Raw genomic sequence first — 16,282 nt, 5'->3', positions numbered from 1 at the left:
GGGCCCCCGAGGGGCACCCACATGTCACTGATGACCAGACACACACACGGTTCACCCCACAAAGTATGAGAGCCGCTCGGGACTCCTCCATCCCTCACGTCTCACTTCCCTGCTCCCCTGGCTGTTGCTGCATTGTGCTTAGTCACTGCATTGTGTCCGACTCTGTGACCCCATGGACCTTGGCCTGCCAGGCTCCTCTGTCCATGGGGATTCTTCAGGCAAGAATACTGCAGTGGGTTGCCATGCCCTCCTCCAGGGGATCTTCCCAACCCAGGGATCAAACGTAGGTCTCCTGCATTGCAGGCAGATTCTTTACCATCTGAGCCGCCAGGGAAGCCCTGGGAAAACACCTAAAAACAGTGCACACACTCTGGATTTAGGAAAAGAAAAATAATCCATACTCACAGATTTTTAACAGGTACCTATTTATGAATTCATGATCTAGGGTCCCCGAAATTGCGTTGCACCTTGACCCTGTGAATGTATAAATAGATAGACTGGGATCTCAAATCTAGTCCTGGATCAGAATAACTGAGACTTTGTAAAATATTCAGATTTCTTAGGCTCACCCAGGTCCTTTGGATAATATTTTTCTTCATGGAGTTTGGACTTTTTTCCCAAAGGAAATGTTCTCCAGTGTGACTTTGATGCAGTTAGGTTTGGATCTGGAGAAAAGTTTGTATCAAGAGTTGTTCAGACTGAGGCCCAGTGGCTAGACAGAAGTCCACCCGCTGTGTACAGTCTGATTGCGAAGAAGCATACAGGAGGAAGGACAAGTCATGCTCCTGGAAAGCCAGCCAGGACCTGGCGTCCTATGGGGTGCTGTAATTTAAACACCACAAAAATCTCCTGAATACATATATATATCTATCTTTACTAAGAGTTTGTGGAAGTGGGGTTCCACAAACTGTGTGCCAAGAACACAGAGCTGCTGATGGTAGTGATGGACAGCAGCCCAGAGTCAACTCGTTAGGTGGTCCTCCCCATCCATGGGTCTTTATTGTCCATGGGTTCCATTCCTCTTGTGTGACTGGCCAGTGGACAGTCTTCTGCAATGTTTTTAGAGGTCTGTTTCTCTAATGAGAGAAAGTGGGAATTAACTGCTGGCGTTCCTGAAACAGTGTGACCTTCCCTTGAGCCTGTCTCTCTGCACAGAAGGCTTTTGGGTTCATTATTATTATTATTTAATATCTGGTCATTTCTTTGTTTACTTATTCATTTGGTTCCTCCTTTGGGTAGGGAACTAGCCATAGCTGTGGGCACATCCCCGCACATCCCCAATACACATCCGGATGCCCTGGATGAAACCATTCAGCAGTCATTCAGTGGACCTTTGTCCATGAAGCTGTTCATTTCATTTTAATAAGCACAGTTCATCTATATAAGTAGCTATATTTGGGGCTATTTTTATGGTCTCTCTTTTTTTCTTAATTGATTTATAAATAGTTACATTTTCCCACGCTGAAATTTTAAGAATTGTGTACAAACTCTTCACATGTCCATTCAGCATAGCTGTTTTTATCAAGACATCATTTTTTTAGTGATTCAATATTTTTGTAGATTAGTCTCCATTTAAAGTTATTGTAAAATATCTGGTATATTACCTGTAATATACAATATATCTTTCTAGCTTGTTTATTTCATACACAGTAGTTTAATCCCCTAGGTCTTGTATCTTATTCTTTTCTATAACACATACCCCTGTCCTCAGAAGTGAGTACAAACGGAATAAAAATGATGAATTTAAAAAACTTAATATAAGTGAATGTATATTACTTTTTTTCCTCCTGTGGGATAAAGATGTTGAATTGTGTGAAGTAGACAATACTTACTCGAGACAGACAATGACTTCAATAAGACGTGATTTTTAGGGAAAAAGGAGGACTACAGCTAAACTTTAAAAATAGAAACACTAATCGCTGTTATTGAAAACACTATCCTCTCTATATCATATTCCACATAAATGGGCCAAGTGCCTACCTTCCTGACCATAAGCATTTCTGCGATGTAAGAATAACCCATACTCCTTTCCTAGGTGTTTACAAGAAGGAGGAGGCCCACTTACTTCTGAAAGCTTTTCAGATAAAAGGTCCAGTGGATATTTTCGTCAGCAACTTTGAGAATGACAACTGGGGACTGGATGGTTATGTGAGTACTTCCTGGAGGGTTTTCTAATCATCATGTCTGCACAGAGTTGGGGGCACCAACGGGGATTCCTTCCAAGATGACCTGGGTCCTCTCTGCACCGTGAAAACTCAGGGCCCTCGCCCTGGCCTTGCAGCAGTGTCACCCCTTCATCATCTGATGGAAGAAAGCCGTCTCTGAGACCAGAAAGAAACCGGCCCGGAGCGACAGGCTGCTCCTGTCAGACACACAAGAGCTTAGGTGCAGACCACACCCCACTGTGACAGCGGAGCCAGACTTTCCCCAAAGCCACAGTAACCACCCTGCACGTGCCAAGAGAGACCCCGGTACCCCTTCATGGTCTCTTTCACAAGTTAATCCAATGCTTCTGCACTAATTCATCATCAAACTCGAGTGTAAAGGGCCTCACGTGATACACAGGAGACAGCAGCTGTGACACAGTGAGTTTTACATAATGCAGGCTCGGAGGTGATTCGTATGTGTGTCCCCCTTACCAAGGATACTAAACATATAAATAAGGTGTAAATTTTACTACTGTTTTGGACATCAAAATTAGACAGAGTTTGGTAGTTGAAAGTTCATATCTGTATTTCTCAATTTTAACTATAAATGAGAATCTCAAAGGAATAACAAATGTTTAAAATAACTAACCATTAATGTTTAAATAGGAGAAATAATATTTATATTATTATAAAAGAAGAGGTTATGGTTAATTTTTGTTGTTTTCTTCCTTTTCACGTGTATCAGGTATCATCCGGACTTGAAAGAGGAGGGTTTACTTTTCAAGGTGACATACACGGAAAAGACTTTGGGAAATTCAAGCTGGAAAGGCAAGGTATGCTGCACTTACATGATTTTTCAAATCAAATATCAGGGTGGTCTGCAGGTGACTGAGCTGAATGCAATAGAAAATGTGACTGGAAAGAAACAGAAACAAAAATAACAGGAGAGACACATATTTTACAACTGGATGAAAAAATCTTTCTCCTCAGCAAGCAAAACAGGAAATATCAGCTGGCATAAATATGCCAGACACAGAATATCTTTAATATACAAAGAAATACTTTGAAATATGGGAAGAAAGCAAAATGGAAATTCAAAGAATAAACACACTATATTACCCTAAGAATATCATTAAGAAAGAGTAATTTAAAATGGCCAATAAACTATGAAAAGATATTAACTTGAAAAATATGTATTATGGTAACAAAGATAGATCATGTTCAGCTATGAGAATGTCAGATTTGGTGTGGACTAGAAAAAGGCACTTGGGTGTTCATTTTTGGTGAGTGTGTGAGTAGATGTCTATAATTTGACAATAATCTTTTATAAAAAATTCTATCTCTAAGATTTTTAATCAGACAAGTGTGACCATGATTTTTTGCATATTCAGGTATGTGTACAGCAGGACTATTCTTAATAGTTGAAATTAGAAATAACCTGCATATCTCACACATATATCATAAATGAATTGCTTCTTACATCAATCTTATGCAATGTGTTATATTAAATGTAAGACAGTTTAATTCAATATATGTCATTAGAGAACAAAGATTACATATTGATGTGGAATGGTGTTTGTGACTTATATATATGAGAAAGAAGTTTGCTCTAGATAGAAGGGACAAATCTGCCTGCCTGCCTTCTTTATGTCTTTCTCAAGTACTTGATGTATATCTTAGTAATTAGACAAGAAAAATGTATGAAAAAAACTACTAGATGTGCAGCTTACCTCATCCACTTGCTAGTTCTGTGATCCAGGAGGAATTACAACACTCTGGAGCCTATTTCGTCATCTGAAATCTCAGTAGAGAGTCAGTTCCCGGTTGCTGGGAAGATTGAGTCAACATGAGGGTTTGCTTTGTGCTAAAGCTCTTCTCACACACGTCCTTACTCATGTTGCTGCTAACAAAGATGAGAAGAGGCAATTTTTATAATGAGATGAGTGCCATGTTACTATCAGCTACTTTCTACTTTAGTTACAGAATGCTCCTAACGTATTAATTGTACATAGAGGAGTTCCACTGTGTAGGATTTGATGCCAAGCAGTCTTTCAGAGGAACATGAGTGTAGTATTCGGTGATGGTTGTCACTGATGTGCTCATTTCATAAAGCCTTTATCAGCATCCTGAGGGATTCTAAAGGAAATATATATCAAACTGTATAATATCATGCTTGGAAAAAAAAAAAAACTTGACCAAAAGGGATCATACAATTAATTATACAATTAATAATACAATACTCTAAACCCACCTTTCCAAATTAAGAACTTTTACATAGAAGAGCTTTAAATTACAATGTCAGCCATGGCTGAGATGGAGCTTTCAATGGGGTCACATTATTTTGAGATAATGAAAATAGGCCAGCACTAATGATGGTGAAGTTTTCTCTTGCTCTGAGCCAAACCCTGTGGTTATCTGCCCTCCTTTCTCCGAGGCACATGCTCTAGTAATTCCGTCTAAGGACACCCCAGCGAGCCGTGCACAATACTCCGTGGATGGCAGAGTTTACTGATCTAGTCAGCCTGACCAGAATCATCACTTTGCTGTTGAGAATTTTTTTGCACTGCCCCATTTCTTTTTAATCTAACAAAAGAACAGCTTGCTTTAACAAGTGATCTTCTCATGTGATGATGAGCTTATTGTCAGGAAAAACAATTTGGCTCACAAAATAATGTGAATCACAAGCAAGTCTCCCATTCAACTAATGAGGAAAAGTCTATGTGTAAGTAATGTTTCAACAACAGCCATTCATTTCAGAGTTATGGCTACACTCTATTTTTATGGATAAAAATAAGCAACCTCTTAATTGTCTCCAGTCAGTAGATAAATTAAAAAAAAAAAAGTGATTATCTTTAAATGGATACTGCTGCTGCATCACTTCAGTCGTGTCTGACTCTGTGGAACCCCGTAGACAGCAGCCCACCAGGCTTCCCTGTCCCTGTGATTCTCCAGGCAAGAACACTGGAGTGGGTTGCCATTTCCTTCTCCATTGCATGAAAGTGAAAAGTGAAAGTGAAGTCGCTCAGTCGTGTCCGACTCTAATGACCCCATGGACTGCAGCGTACCAGGCTCCTCCATCCATGGGATTTTCTAGGCAAAATTACTGGAGTGGGGTGCCATTGCCTTCTCCGAAATGGATACTAAAGCAAGTTAGTTTGAAAGGCATCTCTAATGCAAAAATTGTGTAAGAAACAAAAATAAATTGGTTTCCCCATTAAAATCGAAGTCCCAAGGACCTCCCTAGTGGTCTAGTGGCTAAGACTCCATTCTCCAATGGGGGCCCAGGTTTGATCCCTGGTCAGGGAACTAGATACTGCATGCTGCAACTAAGATGTGGAACGGTCAACCAAATGAAAATAAATATTAAGGAAATCTAGCCCCCCTATTACACCCCCCCAATCAGAATGGGAGAAAGTACAAGCCATGTATCTACTCAGACACATGTATCCAGAATATATAAACCCTATTGCTAAATAGTACACATTTCAGTTCAGTTTGGTTGCTTAGTCATGTCTGACTCTTTGTGACCCCATGGACTGCAGCATGCCAGGCTTCCCTGTCCATCACCAGCTCCCAGAGTTTACTCAAACTCATGTCCATCAAGTCAGTGATGCCATCCAACTATCTCATCCCCTTCTCCTCCAGCCCTCAATCTTTCCCAGCATCAGGGTCTTTTCTAATGAGTTAGTTTTTCACATCAGGTGGCCAAAGTATTGGAGTTTCAGTTTCAGCATCAGTCCTTCCAATGAATATTCAGGACTGATTTCCTTTAGGATGGACTGGTTGGATCCCCTTGCAGTCCAAGGGACTCTCAAGAGTCTTCTCCAACACCACAGTTCAAAAGCATCAATTCTTCAATGCTCAGCTTTCTTTGTGATCCACCGCTCACATCCATACATGACTACTGGAAAAACCATAGCTTTGACTAGACGGACCTTTGTTGGTGAAGTAATGTCTCTGCTTTATAATATGCTGTCTTGGTTGGTCATAGCTTTTCTTCCAAGGAGCAAACGTCTTTGAATTTCATAGCTGCAGTCACCATCTGCAGAGATTTTGGAGCCCCCCAAAAATAAATTCTCTCACTGTTTCCATTGTTTTCCCATCTACTTGCCATGATGGGACCAGATGCCATGATCTTAGTTTTCTGAATGTTGGGTTTTAAGCCAACTTTTTCACACTCCTCTTTTACTTTCATCAGGAGGCTCTTTGGTTCTTCGCTTTCTGCCATTAGGGTGGTGTCATCTGCATATCTGAGGTTATTGATGTTTCTCCCAGCAATCTTGATTCCAGCTTGTACTTCATCCAGCCTGGCATTTCGCATGATGTACTCTGCATATAAGTTAAATAAGCAGGGTGACAAAATATAGCCTTGACTTAGTCCTTTTCCTATTTGGAACCAGTCTGTTGTTCCATGTCCAGTTCTAACTGTTGCTTCTTGACCTGCATACAGATTTCTCAGGAGACAGGTCAGGTGGTCTGGTATTCATTTTCCACAGTTTGTTGTGATCCACATAGTCACAGGCTTTGGTGTAGTCAATAAAGCAGAAGTAGATGTTTTTCTGGAACTCTCTTGCTTTTTTGATGATCCAATGGATGTTGGCCATTTCATCTCTGGTTCCTCTGCCTTTTCTAAATCCAGCTTCAACATCTGGAAGTTCACGGTTCACATACTATTGAAGCCTGACTTGCAGAATTTTGAGCATTACTTTGCTAGCACGTGAGATGAATGCAGTTGTGCAGTAGTCTGAGCATTCTTTGGCATTACCTTTCGGATTGGAATGAAAACTGACCTTTTCCAGTCTTGTGGCCATTGCTGAGTTTTCCAAATTTGCTGGCATATCGAGTGCAGCACTTGCACAGCATCATCTTTTAGGATTTGAAATAGCTCAACTGGAATTCCGTCACCTCCACTAGCTTTGTTCATAGTGATATCCCCTAAGGCTGACTTGACTTCTCATTCTAGGATGTCTGGCTCCAGGTGAGTGATCATATCATCATGGTTATCTGGGTCATAGAGATCTTTGTTTGTATAGTTCTTCTGTGTATTCTTGCCACCTCCTCTTAATATCTTCTGCTTCTGTTAGGTCTATACCATTTCTGTCCTTTATTGAGCCCATCTTTGCATGAAGTATTCCCTTGGTATCTCTAATTTTCTTGAAGAGATCTCAAGCCTTTCCCATTCTATTGTTTTCCTCTATTTCTTTGCATTGTTCACTTAGGAAGGCTTTCCCATCTCTCCACGCTATTCTTTGGAACTCTTCAAATAGATACATCTTTCCTTTTCTCCTTTGCCTTTAGCTTCTCTTCTTTTCTCAGCTATTCATAAGGTCTCCTCAAGCACACGTTTAGCAGGCAAACAACCTAATTAGAACACTGGCAACCAATTTGAATACACATTTCTCCAAAGAGATAAAAATGACCAACAAGTAAATGAAAAGATGCTCAACATCATTAATCATTAGGGAAACACAAATCAAAACCACCTCACACCCACTTGGGTGGCTGAGATCATAATAACAAGAAATAAGTGCAAGCAAAGATGTGCAGCAATTAGGAGGCTCATACCATGCTGATGCAAAAGTGATGATGGTGTGGTTGCTGTGGAAAACTGCCTGGCAGTCATTCATCAGGTAGTTGAAACATGAGGCTTCCACAAGGTTCAGCATTTCCACTCCAACACATATGACAAGAGAACTAGGAAACACATGTTCACACATAAATCTACACATGAATGTTTATACCAGCATTATTCCCAATTGTCCAAATGTGGAAACAACCCAAGTGTCCATCAGCAGTGAACAGATCAACAGCATGTGGTGCATGCATACTGTCGATATTATCTTGAAAACGTCATGCTAAATACGAGAAGCCACTCACCAAAAAACACATACTGAGTTCTTGTATTTATATGCTGTATCCAGAGCAGCCAAATCTATACAGACTGAGAGTAGAGCAGTGGTTGCCTAAAGCTGGAGTACAGAGGATTGACTGCTGAGGGCCTCTGTTCAATTTTAGGGGCGACAGCAATGTTCTCACATAGGTTGTGGTGATCACTGCAGCATCAAACCCCCACATTTTTAATAGTAAAAAAGAAAACTCTTGAATTAAAAGGGTGAATTCTTGCACCCTAGCATTAAAAGGGTGAATTCTACAGTATGTGCATTTCTTTCAGTAGTGCTCCAGTCTATAACGTGAAAAGACACTCACCTTCATTCTTAAGAAGCACAACTGAGAAAACAGCTGCACACTGCACCTGATTTCCTAGGGCAGCAGCAGTGGTAATCATGTGCAGAAGTGGGGCAGCGAGAGGCAAGGATGGAGGCAGGGGGCGTGGGCGGGCGGAGATTGGACACAGTGTCCAGGTCTCTCCTGAGATGGATTGGGAGGAAATCGGGATGCCACTTTGGAGAGAGATTAGGTAAGACTGAGAACTGTGGTGTTGGAGAAGACTCTTGAGAGTCCCTTGGACTGCAAGGAGATCCAACCAGTCCATCCTAAAGGAGATCAGTCCTGGGTATTCATTGGAAGAACTGATGCTGAAGTTGAAGCTCCAATACTTTGGCCACCTCATGCGAAGAGTTGACTCATTGGAAAAGACCCTGATGCTGAGAGGGATTGGGGGCAGGAGGAGAAGGGGACAACAGAGGATGAGATGGCTGGATGGCATCACCAACTCGATAGACATGAGTTTGGGTAAACTCCAGGAGTTGGTGATGGACAGGGAGGCCTGGTGTGCTGCTATTCATAGGGTCGCAAAGAGTTGGACACGACTGAGCGACTGAACTGAACTGAGCAATGCTACAAGGTACACGTTCTGTTGGGCAGTGCTTTACTTCTTAGAATCTATCCTGTATATTCAGCCTCCTGCTGATGCATTGCTGCAGAAAGGGGATTTCATGGTGGCATCACAGAGAAAGGCTAGAAATGAACCAAATGTTCTTCAGCAGCAAACTGGCTAAATAAATTCTGGTTTAGCCAATTAATAGAATACTGCACACCTAAAAACAATTACATGCACATGCGCAGATGGAAGAACTTCACAAATACATAATTATAATAATAATTGTCACTCAGTCGTGTCTGACTCTTTGTGACCCCACGGTCTGTAGCCTACCAGGCTTCTCAGTCCATGGGATTTTCCAGGCAAGAGTACTGGAGTGGGTTGCCATTTCCTTCTCCAGGGGATCTTCCCGACCCAGGGATCGAACCTGGGTCTCCTGCATTGTAGGCAGACGTTTTACCCACTGAGTCACCAGGGAAGCCCTCACAAATATATGGTTAAGTTTAAAAAGGCAAATTTAAAAAAAAGTAAATAGTATACCCATATTTTAGGAAAGTAAGAACAGAGAATAGTCATGTATATTAATAATACACGGGGGACTTTCCTGGTGGCCCAGCAGCCTAGACACCGCACACCCCATGCTGGGGGCCCTGGTTCCATTCCTCATCAGGGAACTAGATCCTGCATGCCGCAACTAAGACCCAGTGCAGCCAAATAAATAAATACAAATACATATATACACACACACACTATACTAGGACATTATGTGAAGGACGCTAAAGCACAAACAAAAGCAAAACTGAAGACCTTGTTAATCATAAAGAGGAAAACTAGTGCAAAAGGCAAGGCGTGACCCTTTATGTCCATCATCTTCATATTTATTTTTATATCTGCTTATGCTACTTTAATTAATATCATGTGCATGTATTACCCTTTAAATTATTAAAACATGGGTAAATAACTGAAATTAACTAGGAGATCCAGACAGCATAATAATTTCAGAGTCAAGTCAGGAGTTTAATTCAAAAAGACCTTTCATGTTGCCCTGTGTCATGATGTGAGGTCTCCTGTGGCAGGTCCATTATCCAGGATTTTATTAATTGGAAGTCTGAGATCTATTATGGCCAAAAATATATAGTCTTGCTTGCAGATAACAGAAAGTGGCTTTGGTTCATTTAAGCAGACTACAAATTTATCAGGATGAGCAGAGATGCACAGAATTATAAACACCTCGAGAATGAGCCATGGTAACTTAAAGGAAACCAGCAGATACTGAACCACTACAAACACAGCACCATTTTTTCCATTTCTCAAATATGTACTGAGCAACTGTTATGTTCCAGGTTGTACTGTAGGAACTGGAGATTTAAGAGGAAAGCTGGCCAGACAACTACCCGGACATCATGCAACCAATTTTCTAGTAAATGTGGGTCCTGGGGAAACTGTGCGGCTAAGGTTCTAAGTAGCTGAGATGTCCTGACATTTCACTCTCACAATAAATCACTGAAGCTAGGCCCTTTGAGCGGCACTGGGTTCTCCTGGCTGGAAAGTGCCACCCCTGGTGGCTGGGGTTACTGCTGCACCCGGCCCCCAGGCTGGACAGGCCTGCCCTGCTGCACCACCACCCCCAGGAAGCTCTTGATGCTGTCCCCAGGGCTCTAGCCCCACCACAGCCCTGAGTCTCTGCATCACTTATGCTAACGTTGTGCCCAGGGAGGGGGCACCCCACTGGCTCTGCTCACAAGCCCATCTCCTGGGTGCTGAGATTTAGAACAAGTATCTAACATCCCCCGTGCATGACAGCTGGTGTATGCACCTGAAAATGAAAAATTAAATCTGAATCACACATGCTGATACAGGAGGATCGCCAAAAGGTATGGTTGATTTACAAGGTGCCAACATCCAGGATAAAACATGTTTACATAAGAACTGGAGGTGGTAGTGAGTAGCATAATCCTGCATCTACTGAAGGTATGTGTGAATGTTCGGTCACTCAGTCCTGTCCAACTCTTTGCAACCCCATGGACTGTAGCCCACCAGGCTCCTCTGTCCATGGGATTCTCCAGGCAAGAATACCAGAGTGGGTTGTCATGCCTGCTTCCAGGGGATCTTCCCGACCCAGGGATTGAACCTGCATCTCCTACATTGGCAGGAGGATTTTTTACCACCAGTGTCACCTTGGGAAGCCCATCTACTGAAGGAGATGACAATATCATTTTTAAGATTTTATTAAAATTTCTTTAAAAGGCTATTTAATTATTTTAAATATTTGATTACTTCTTTGTATTTGTGTTTTGTTAAAAAAAAATGGAACAGGAAACATCTCATAAATTCTGGAACTATACTTTGAAACGAGGTCAGCTTCATTTTACAGTTCTGCTATATTCAGATGACCCCAGTCATAATTAACTACACATGTGCATTGAGTGGTTCCATGCATTTAAGCCAAATACATTTCAAAATTGTGTTTTATAAGTAAATTCTTTAAGAATAAACTTATTTGGCAATAATCCCTTGATAAATGTTCTCTGATCTGAAATTTTAGTGTTTGCTTCTTCCTCAGTGCTGTGCAGAACTCTCCACTGTGGAGATACACAAATTAATGATCATATCGCCTGCCTGGTGTCTGAGATGTTTATACTTGCCTTCCCTTCTAATGGACAGAACTTATTTTATAGAAACTTGCTTTATAACATTGACGTGCATTCTTTGATGATTTCTAAACTCATAATGAATTTTGGAATCTATGCCACTAAAGGTAGATTGCACCAAGATATTCACATGTCTCCATGGTGGCTCAGATGGTAAAGAATCCACCTGCAGTGTGAGAGACCTGGGTTCAATCCCTGATTTGGGAAGCTTCCCTGGAGAAGGGAATGGCTGCCCACTCCAGTATTCTGGTCTATAGAATTCCATGGATAGAGGAGCCTGGTGGGCTACAGTCCATGGGGTCACCCAGAGTCAGACATGAATGTGATTCCACTTCTATAGACACCTGGACTTCTTGTGTAATTTCAGTGATTTGTCCTGGGGCTGGAGCAAAAAGCACATGCTACCCACATCTATAGACAGATACAGCCCTGTATATGCTTCAGTTAGACTTTACACAAATGTGAGTATCTACAGCCATAAGCAAAAGTCAATATAACTATAAGCAAAAGTCAATATAACCACAGCCCCCTTTGCTGTTCTCACACTGGAAACACGACACTGTCACAGGGCTGAAGGTAAATGAGGACCCACCAGTTTTTTGTGTCTTACTCCTTAAGATGGATGTTAAAATCTTTCAAAGAAGTGTCAGCTGCTTCCCAATGGAATGGGAACACTTTCTGCTTCTTGTAGAGTCTACCTTTATTTATAAACCGATTGTCGCTCTGTCTCTGGGTGAGCAGGAGGACACTGACGGCAGGTTAAAGCTCCCTTTCTTTTCCAGACCCCGTGAGCTCCGACCAGGACTCCTCGAGTCACTACCAAGGCACCAGCAGCGGCTCTGTGGCGGCTGCCATTCTAGTTCCGTTCTTCGCTCTCATCTTATCAGGGTTTGCATTTTACCTCTACAAACACAGGTACCGTAGCCCCGCCGTCGGTTTACAGACGCTGCGTCTCTCCCCAGGGCCTGGCCCTGCGGTCCTGACGGCCTGCCCCCCTTCTTGTCTCCCGCCCCTAGGACGAGACCCAAGGTCCAGTACAACGGCTACGCGGGCCACGAGAACAGCAACGGGCAGGCCTCCTTTGAGAACCCCATGTACGACACGAACTTAAAGCCCACTGAGGCCAAGGCCGTGCGCTTTGACACGACTCTGAACACGGTGTGCACCGTGGTGTAGCCCGCGGGCGGCCGCCTCATAGCCATACCTCCGACGACGGACAGCAGGGATCACAGGTGCCACAAACCCTCCCCTCCGGCCCCTCCCGGCACGCGGGGGCGCGGGCCACAGACAGGCCCTCATCCCGGAGCGGCCCGCCGCCGCCAGCTGCGGCCCAGGCGCGCGGAGGAGGGCGCGGCCCGGGATGCGCGGCCTTGCCTGGCAGCCCTGCCCGCCTGGTGTGGCCCCGCTGCCTCTCAGTGCAGCCTCCGCCGGACGGCCTCTGGGCCACACATGGTAGCACCGCAGTATGGGTTCATTGTTTTGTTTTTTTTTTTAATCCCCATGAATATTCTGGAAAAAGAAGAAAAAAAAAAAGCCCTCCTGAAGAAGACACCTTTCCGGCAGCCGCACACACCTGCAGACGCTTTGCGCCGTCCTCCCCGAGACCGGCAAGCTTCGAGGGCCCCGCAGCTCACCTCGGGGCCGCCCCAGGGCCATCTGCAAACTTCCCAGTCAGCTGTTCTCTCGCAGAATTTTTGATGCACAATTTTTTGCACTAGTGTGTTATGAATGACTAAGATTCTGATAAAAAAAAATAAACTATTTACACGGGGTTTCTACACACTATCCATTGTATATAAGCATCCTGCCATACTGTCAAGCTAAGCATTCCAGCTGCAGTTTAGTTAGCGTGTGAGAAAAAAGAAAAAAATTCCCCAGATATGGCACAGGTTTTAAAAGGAAAAATAATACGAAGAGACTTATTTTATTACTGCTTTCTTTTAGCTTCACAGCTGTGTTGAATTCATTGAGAAAGAACAGAGGCCTTTTATTTCCCCTCATCCTTTCTTTGGTCTTGTCCCCATCCCATGATCGTCAATATTCCACTACTTCATAGCAGGAGGTCTGCAGCACTTTCTATGTGCCATGTACAGATGTGAATAGTAATTTATTTTAGGTCGCTCATGACCTGCCTGTGGGTTTGGGCTCACCACACAGTCTTCCTGTCCATCCTCTGCTGTGATTTCTCTCTTTCGCTGCCATCCCTCTCATTTTATGTTAAAAGACTGTGTGTTCCTGGGATGCAGTGGAAAAGTTTCGGGATGATCAAAATAGTAAGCGTTCCTTTAGAGGCAAGGAAAAGTCACACCCACTCTTCTTTCCTGATGACACAGTTTAGATATTACTATTATAGATTTCTTCTGTTTCATGCTGTATAATCCCAGATGGAAAGAAAACTTTGGTGATTTTTCTGAGCTCAAAATTCTTCACAGGTAAATTAGGAATCACAGTATAAATAAAGTAGGTGTGATTACCAAGGCGGTAAAAGCCCAGACAGGAAGCAGAAGATGCAGCCGTGAGGATGTTTACATAATAAACTCGGAGATCATGTTTATTTTTACTTACAGCTGTTTGATTAAAAAAAAAAAAAAAATTTTTTTTAAAGCCAAGGCGTATGTTATTACCTGAGTTTTAAGTACGCATTCCACTTACTGAGAAGGTCCCCTTTGTCCATCCTTGGCAGCATCGGTAGAGACTTGGTTCTTGAGGACATGTTCATACGTACCTTTAAGACTGATGCGTTTGTTGCATGCTTCGATGCAGGGCTTGAAAAGTGAGAAAGGAAAAACACAAATGTCAGGATAATAGCTCATTCTTTCAAAAGTTTCAATTTGAACATTTCAGTCGCTCTTACCCATGGGGCATTCACTGTTGTGCTGCCTGTTTGAAGGGCACAGCTGTTGGGAAGTGTGGCCAAGCTCCACGGCCCCGGCCTCTCCCAGCCTCTCCCACCCGCAGCGTGGAGCTCCAGGGTTCGCCCTGGCCAGACTGGCAGTGGGACCAAGAGGGCTTTGCAGCCTGGAGTCCTTATGGCTTCTTCTCCTTAGGCCAGATGAGGTCAGTTAGAGGCAGGCTCCTCGCACACCCAGGGAGCTGAGGTAAAGAAAAGACAGGAGGAAGCTGTCGCATCTTTGTGTGCAGGGGAGAACAGGGTTACTATACATATGAGGTGTATATATATACATACATATAGATAAATATAATAGCGTGTACATATGCGGTTTGAGTCATTCAAACTAGGTGCAAAATGCTGACTTCAGAGTCTGAATCAGTGTCTCTCTCCACATCCCTGACCTGCTTGCTGGTCAATGACGTTACAAAACCCTGACACGACAGGACATACCTACATACAAGAAACCACATATCAGATCAGACGTGATTCTCCTTTGTGTGCAAAGTCAGAGTGTCCTCGGTTGCCAGTTTGGAGCATGTTATTAAAAAAAAAAAAAGTATCCCATGAAATTCTTGTGCGAGAATTCTGCCCAGTTTCTTCCCAGGGTGTGCAGTGTTGATCAGATTCCCGCGAGGTGCTGGAGGTTCGGTCCAGGCCGTCGGCAAGTGCGCCCTCCTGCCCGGCTGCAGGATTGTTTCCGGGAGCAGCCAGAGCCCGTGGAGGGCGGGAGCCCCGGACAGGTTCTGTGCTTCAAAGCTGTTCAAACTGCTGCTTGTCCCACACATCTTGCCTTTCTTCAGGCTAGCTGCAATAATTTTTTTCTTCTGTAAAATATTTTGTAAACAACCACAAAAAAAACCACAGAAAGCTATTATAAAAAAGGGGAAAGAACGCTGGCATTATGATCAGGAAACCATCGCCATCAGCCACCCGTCTCGCCACCTCGCCACATGCTGCTGACATGAAGTAGGTGCAAATGACCTTTTTGTACAGAGATATATTTTTTATGAAGAATTTGTAAAATTATTAAATATGCTGTAATTTTTTGATTAATGTAGGTAAATTGTTAAAAAAATAAATGTTTTTACAATACAAAACTGTAATTTTCCCAATAATGTACAATGTACCATCTCTAGCTGACGTTCAGTTCCAATCCTATTACACATGTATTAATATTAAAGTGACCTGTTAAAATGAACAGTTATCTTTTTTTGTCAAAAAAAATTATACAGAGAGTGTAATATAGCCTGTGCAATGCCACCTATCTTTAAAGCAAATCAGAGTTCTAATTAAATATTTAATTTTAGATTTCTATTTTTTGGTGTGAATTAATTTTATCTTTAATAGATGCCTGCGAGTCATTGGAAGGGGAGGGAAAGAACAAATTAGTGATGGGTGTTCACTGTGTTTAGAACAAGAGTCAATACTTTCCCAAGACAGCATCCCTGTTGCGGTTAACAAAGAGCACATTTATGAAAAGCACTGATACAGAGAAACAGAGGCTGACAGACTTCTTGATGGTTTTTGACTTAAAATCACTGAGAGCTTTCAGTTCCCTCCAAACCAAAATCAAGCCTATACTTTTATGATTAAAAAAAAAAGCGTGAGTTATTTCTGTAAGCCTTCACAACACTGAAAACGCCATGTAAGAAAACGTAGATTTCACGGAACATTCCAAGGGTCGTGCATGAAGAAGGCTCAGAGAACACCCCCTCAGGAGCCTGTGACAACAGAGCCAGCTCCCTGCTCACTTCTGGGCTGGGGGACACAAAGCTTTCCGAGTCCTTGGTGTCAGGTGGGGTGTTGTGCA

The 16,282-nt window shown here is 42.8% G+C and overlaps 1 protein-coding gene and 1 long non-coding RNA gene across 3 annotated transcripts in view; one reads left to right on the top strand and one right to left on the bottom strand.

Moving 5' to 3' along the window:
- The window catches only part of CSMD1 (CUB and Sushi multiple domains 1), a 2,072,278-nt gene extending 2,056,500 nt beyond the window's left edge, over positions 1–15,778 (top strand). The window contains exons 67-70 of the mRNA XM_061404066.1: positions 2,036–2,148; positions 2,893–2,980; positions 12,362–12,494; positions 12,596–15,778. Coding sequence (XP_061260050.1) covers positions 2,036–2,148; positions 2,893–2,980; positions 12,362–12,494; positions 12,596–12,755 — 494 coding nt within the window. The 3' untranslated portion in view covers positions 12,756–15,778. The remainder of the gene's footprint in view (positions 1–2,035; positions 2,149–2,892; positions 2,981–12,361; positions 12,495–12,595) is intronic.
- Positions 858–12,610, bottom strand: LOC133239787 (uncharacterized). Of its 2 annotated transcripts, XR_009733963.1 has the most exons (6): positions 12,481–12,610; positions 7,713–7,841; positions 4,129–4,283; positions 3,878–4,050; positions 2,996–3,062; positions 858–1,076 (listed from the first exon to the last, which is right to left on the bottom strand). It is a non-coding gene; the product is annotated as an uncharacterized LOC133239787 (long non-coding RNA). The 2 variants fall into 2 exon arrangements; XR_009733962.1 differs by lacking the exon at positions 858–1,076 and having other exon boundaries at positions 2,799–3,062; positions 12,481–12,609.
- Positions 15,779–16,282: the final 504 nt, after the last annotated feature.

Source organism: Bos javanicus, chromosome 27, assembly GCF_032452875.1.
Source record: "Bos javanicus breed banteng chromosome 27, ARS-OSU_banteng_1.0, whole genome shotgun sequence".
NCBI classification, from domain to species: domain Eukaryota; kingdom Metazoa; phylum Chordata; class Mammalia; order Artiodactyla; family Bovidae; genus Bos; species Bos javanicus.
The sequence above is the reverse complement of the archived record's forward strand: the minus strand, read 5'-3'. Positions and strand labels throughout refer to the sequence as shown.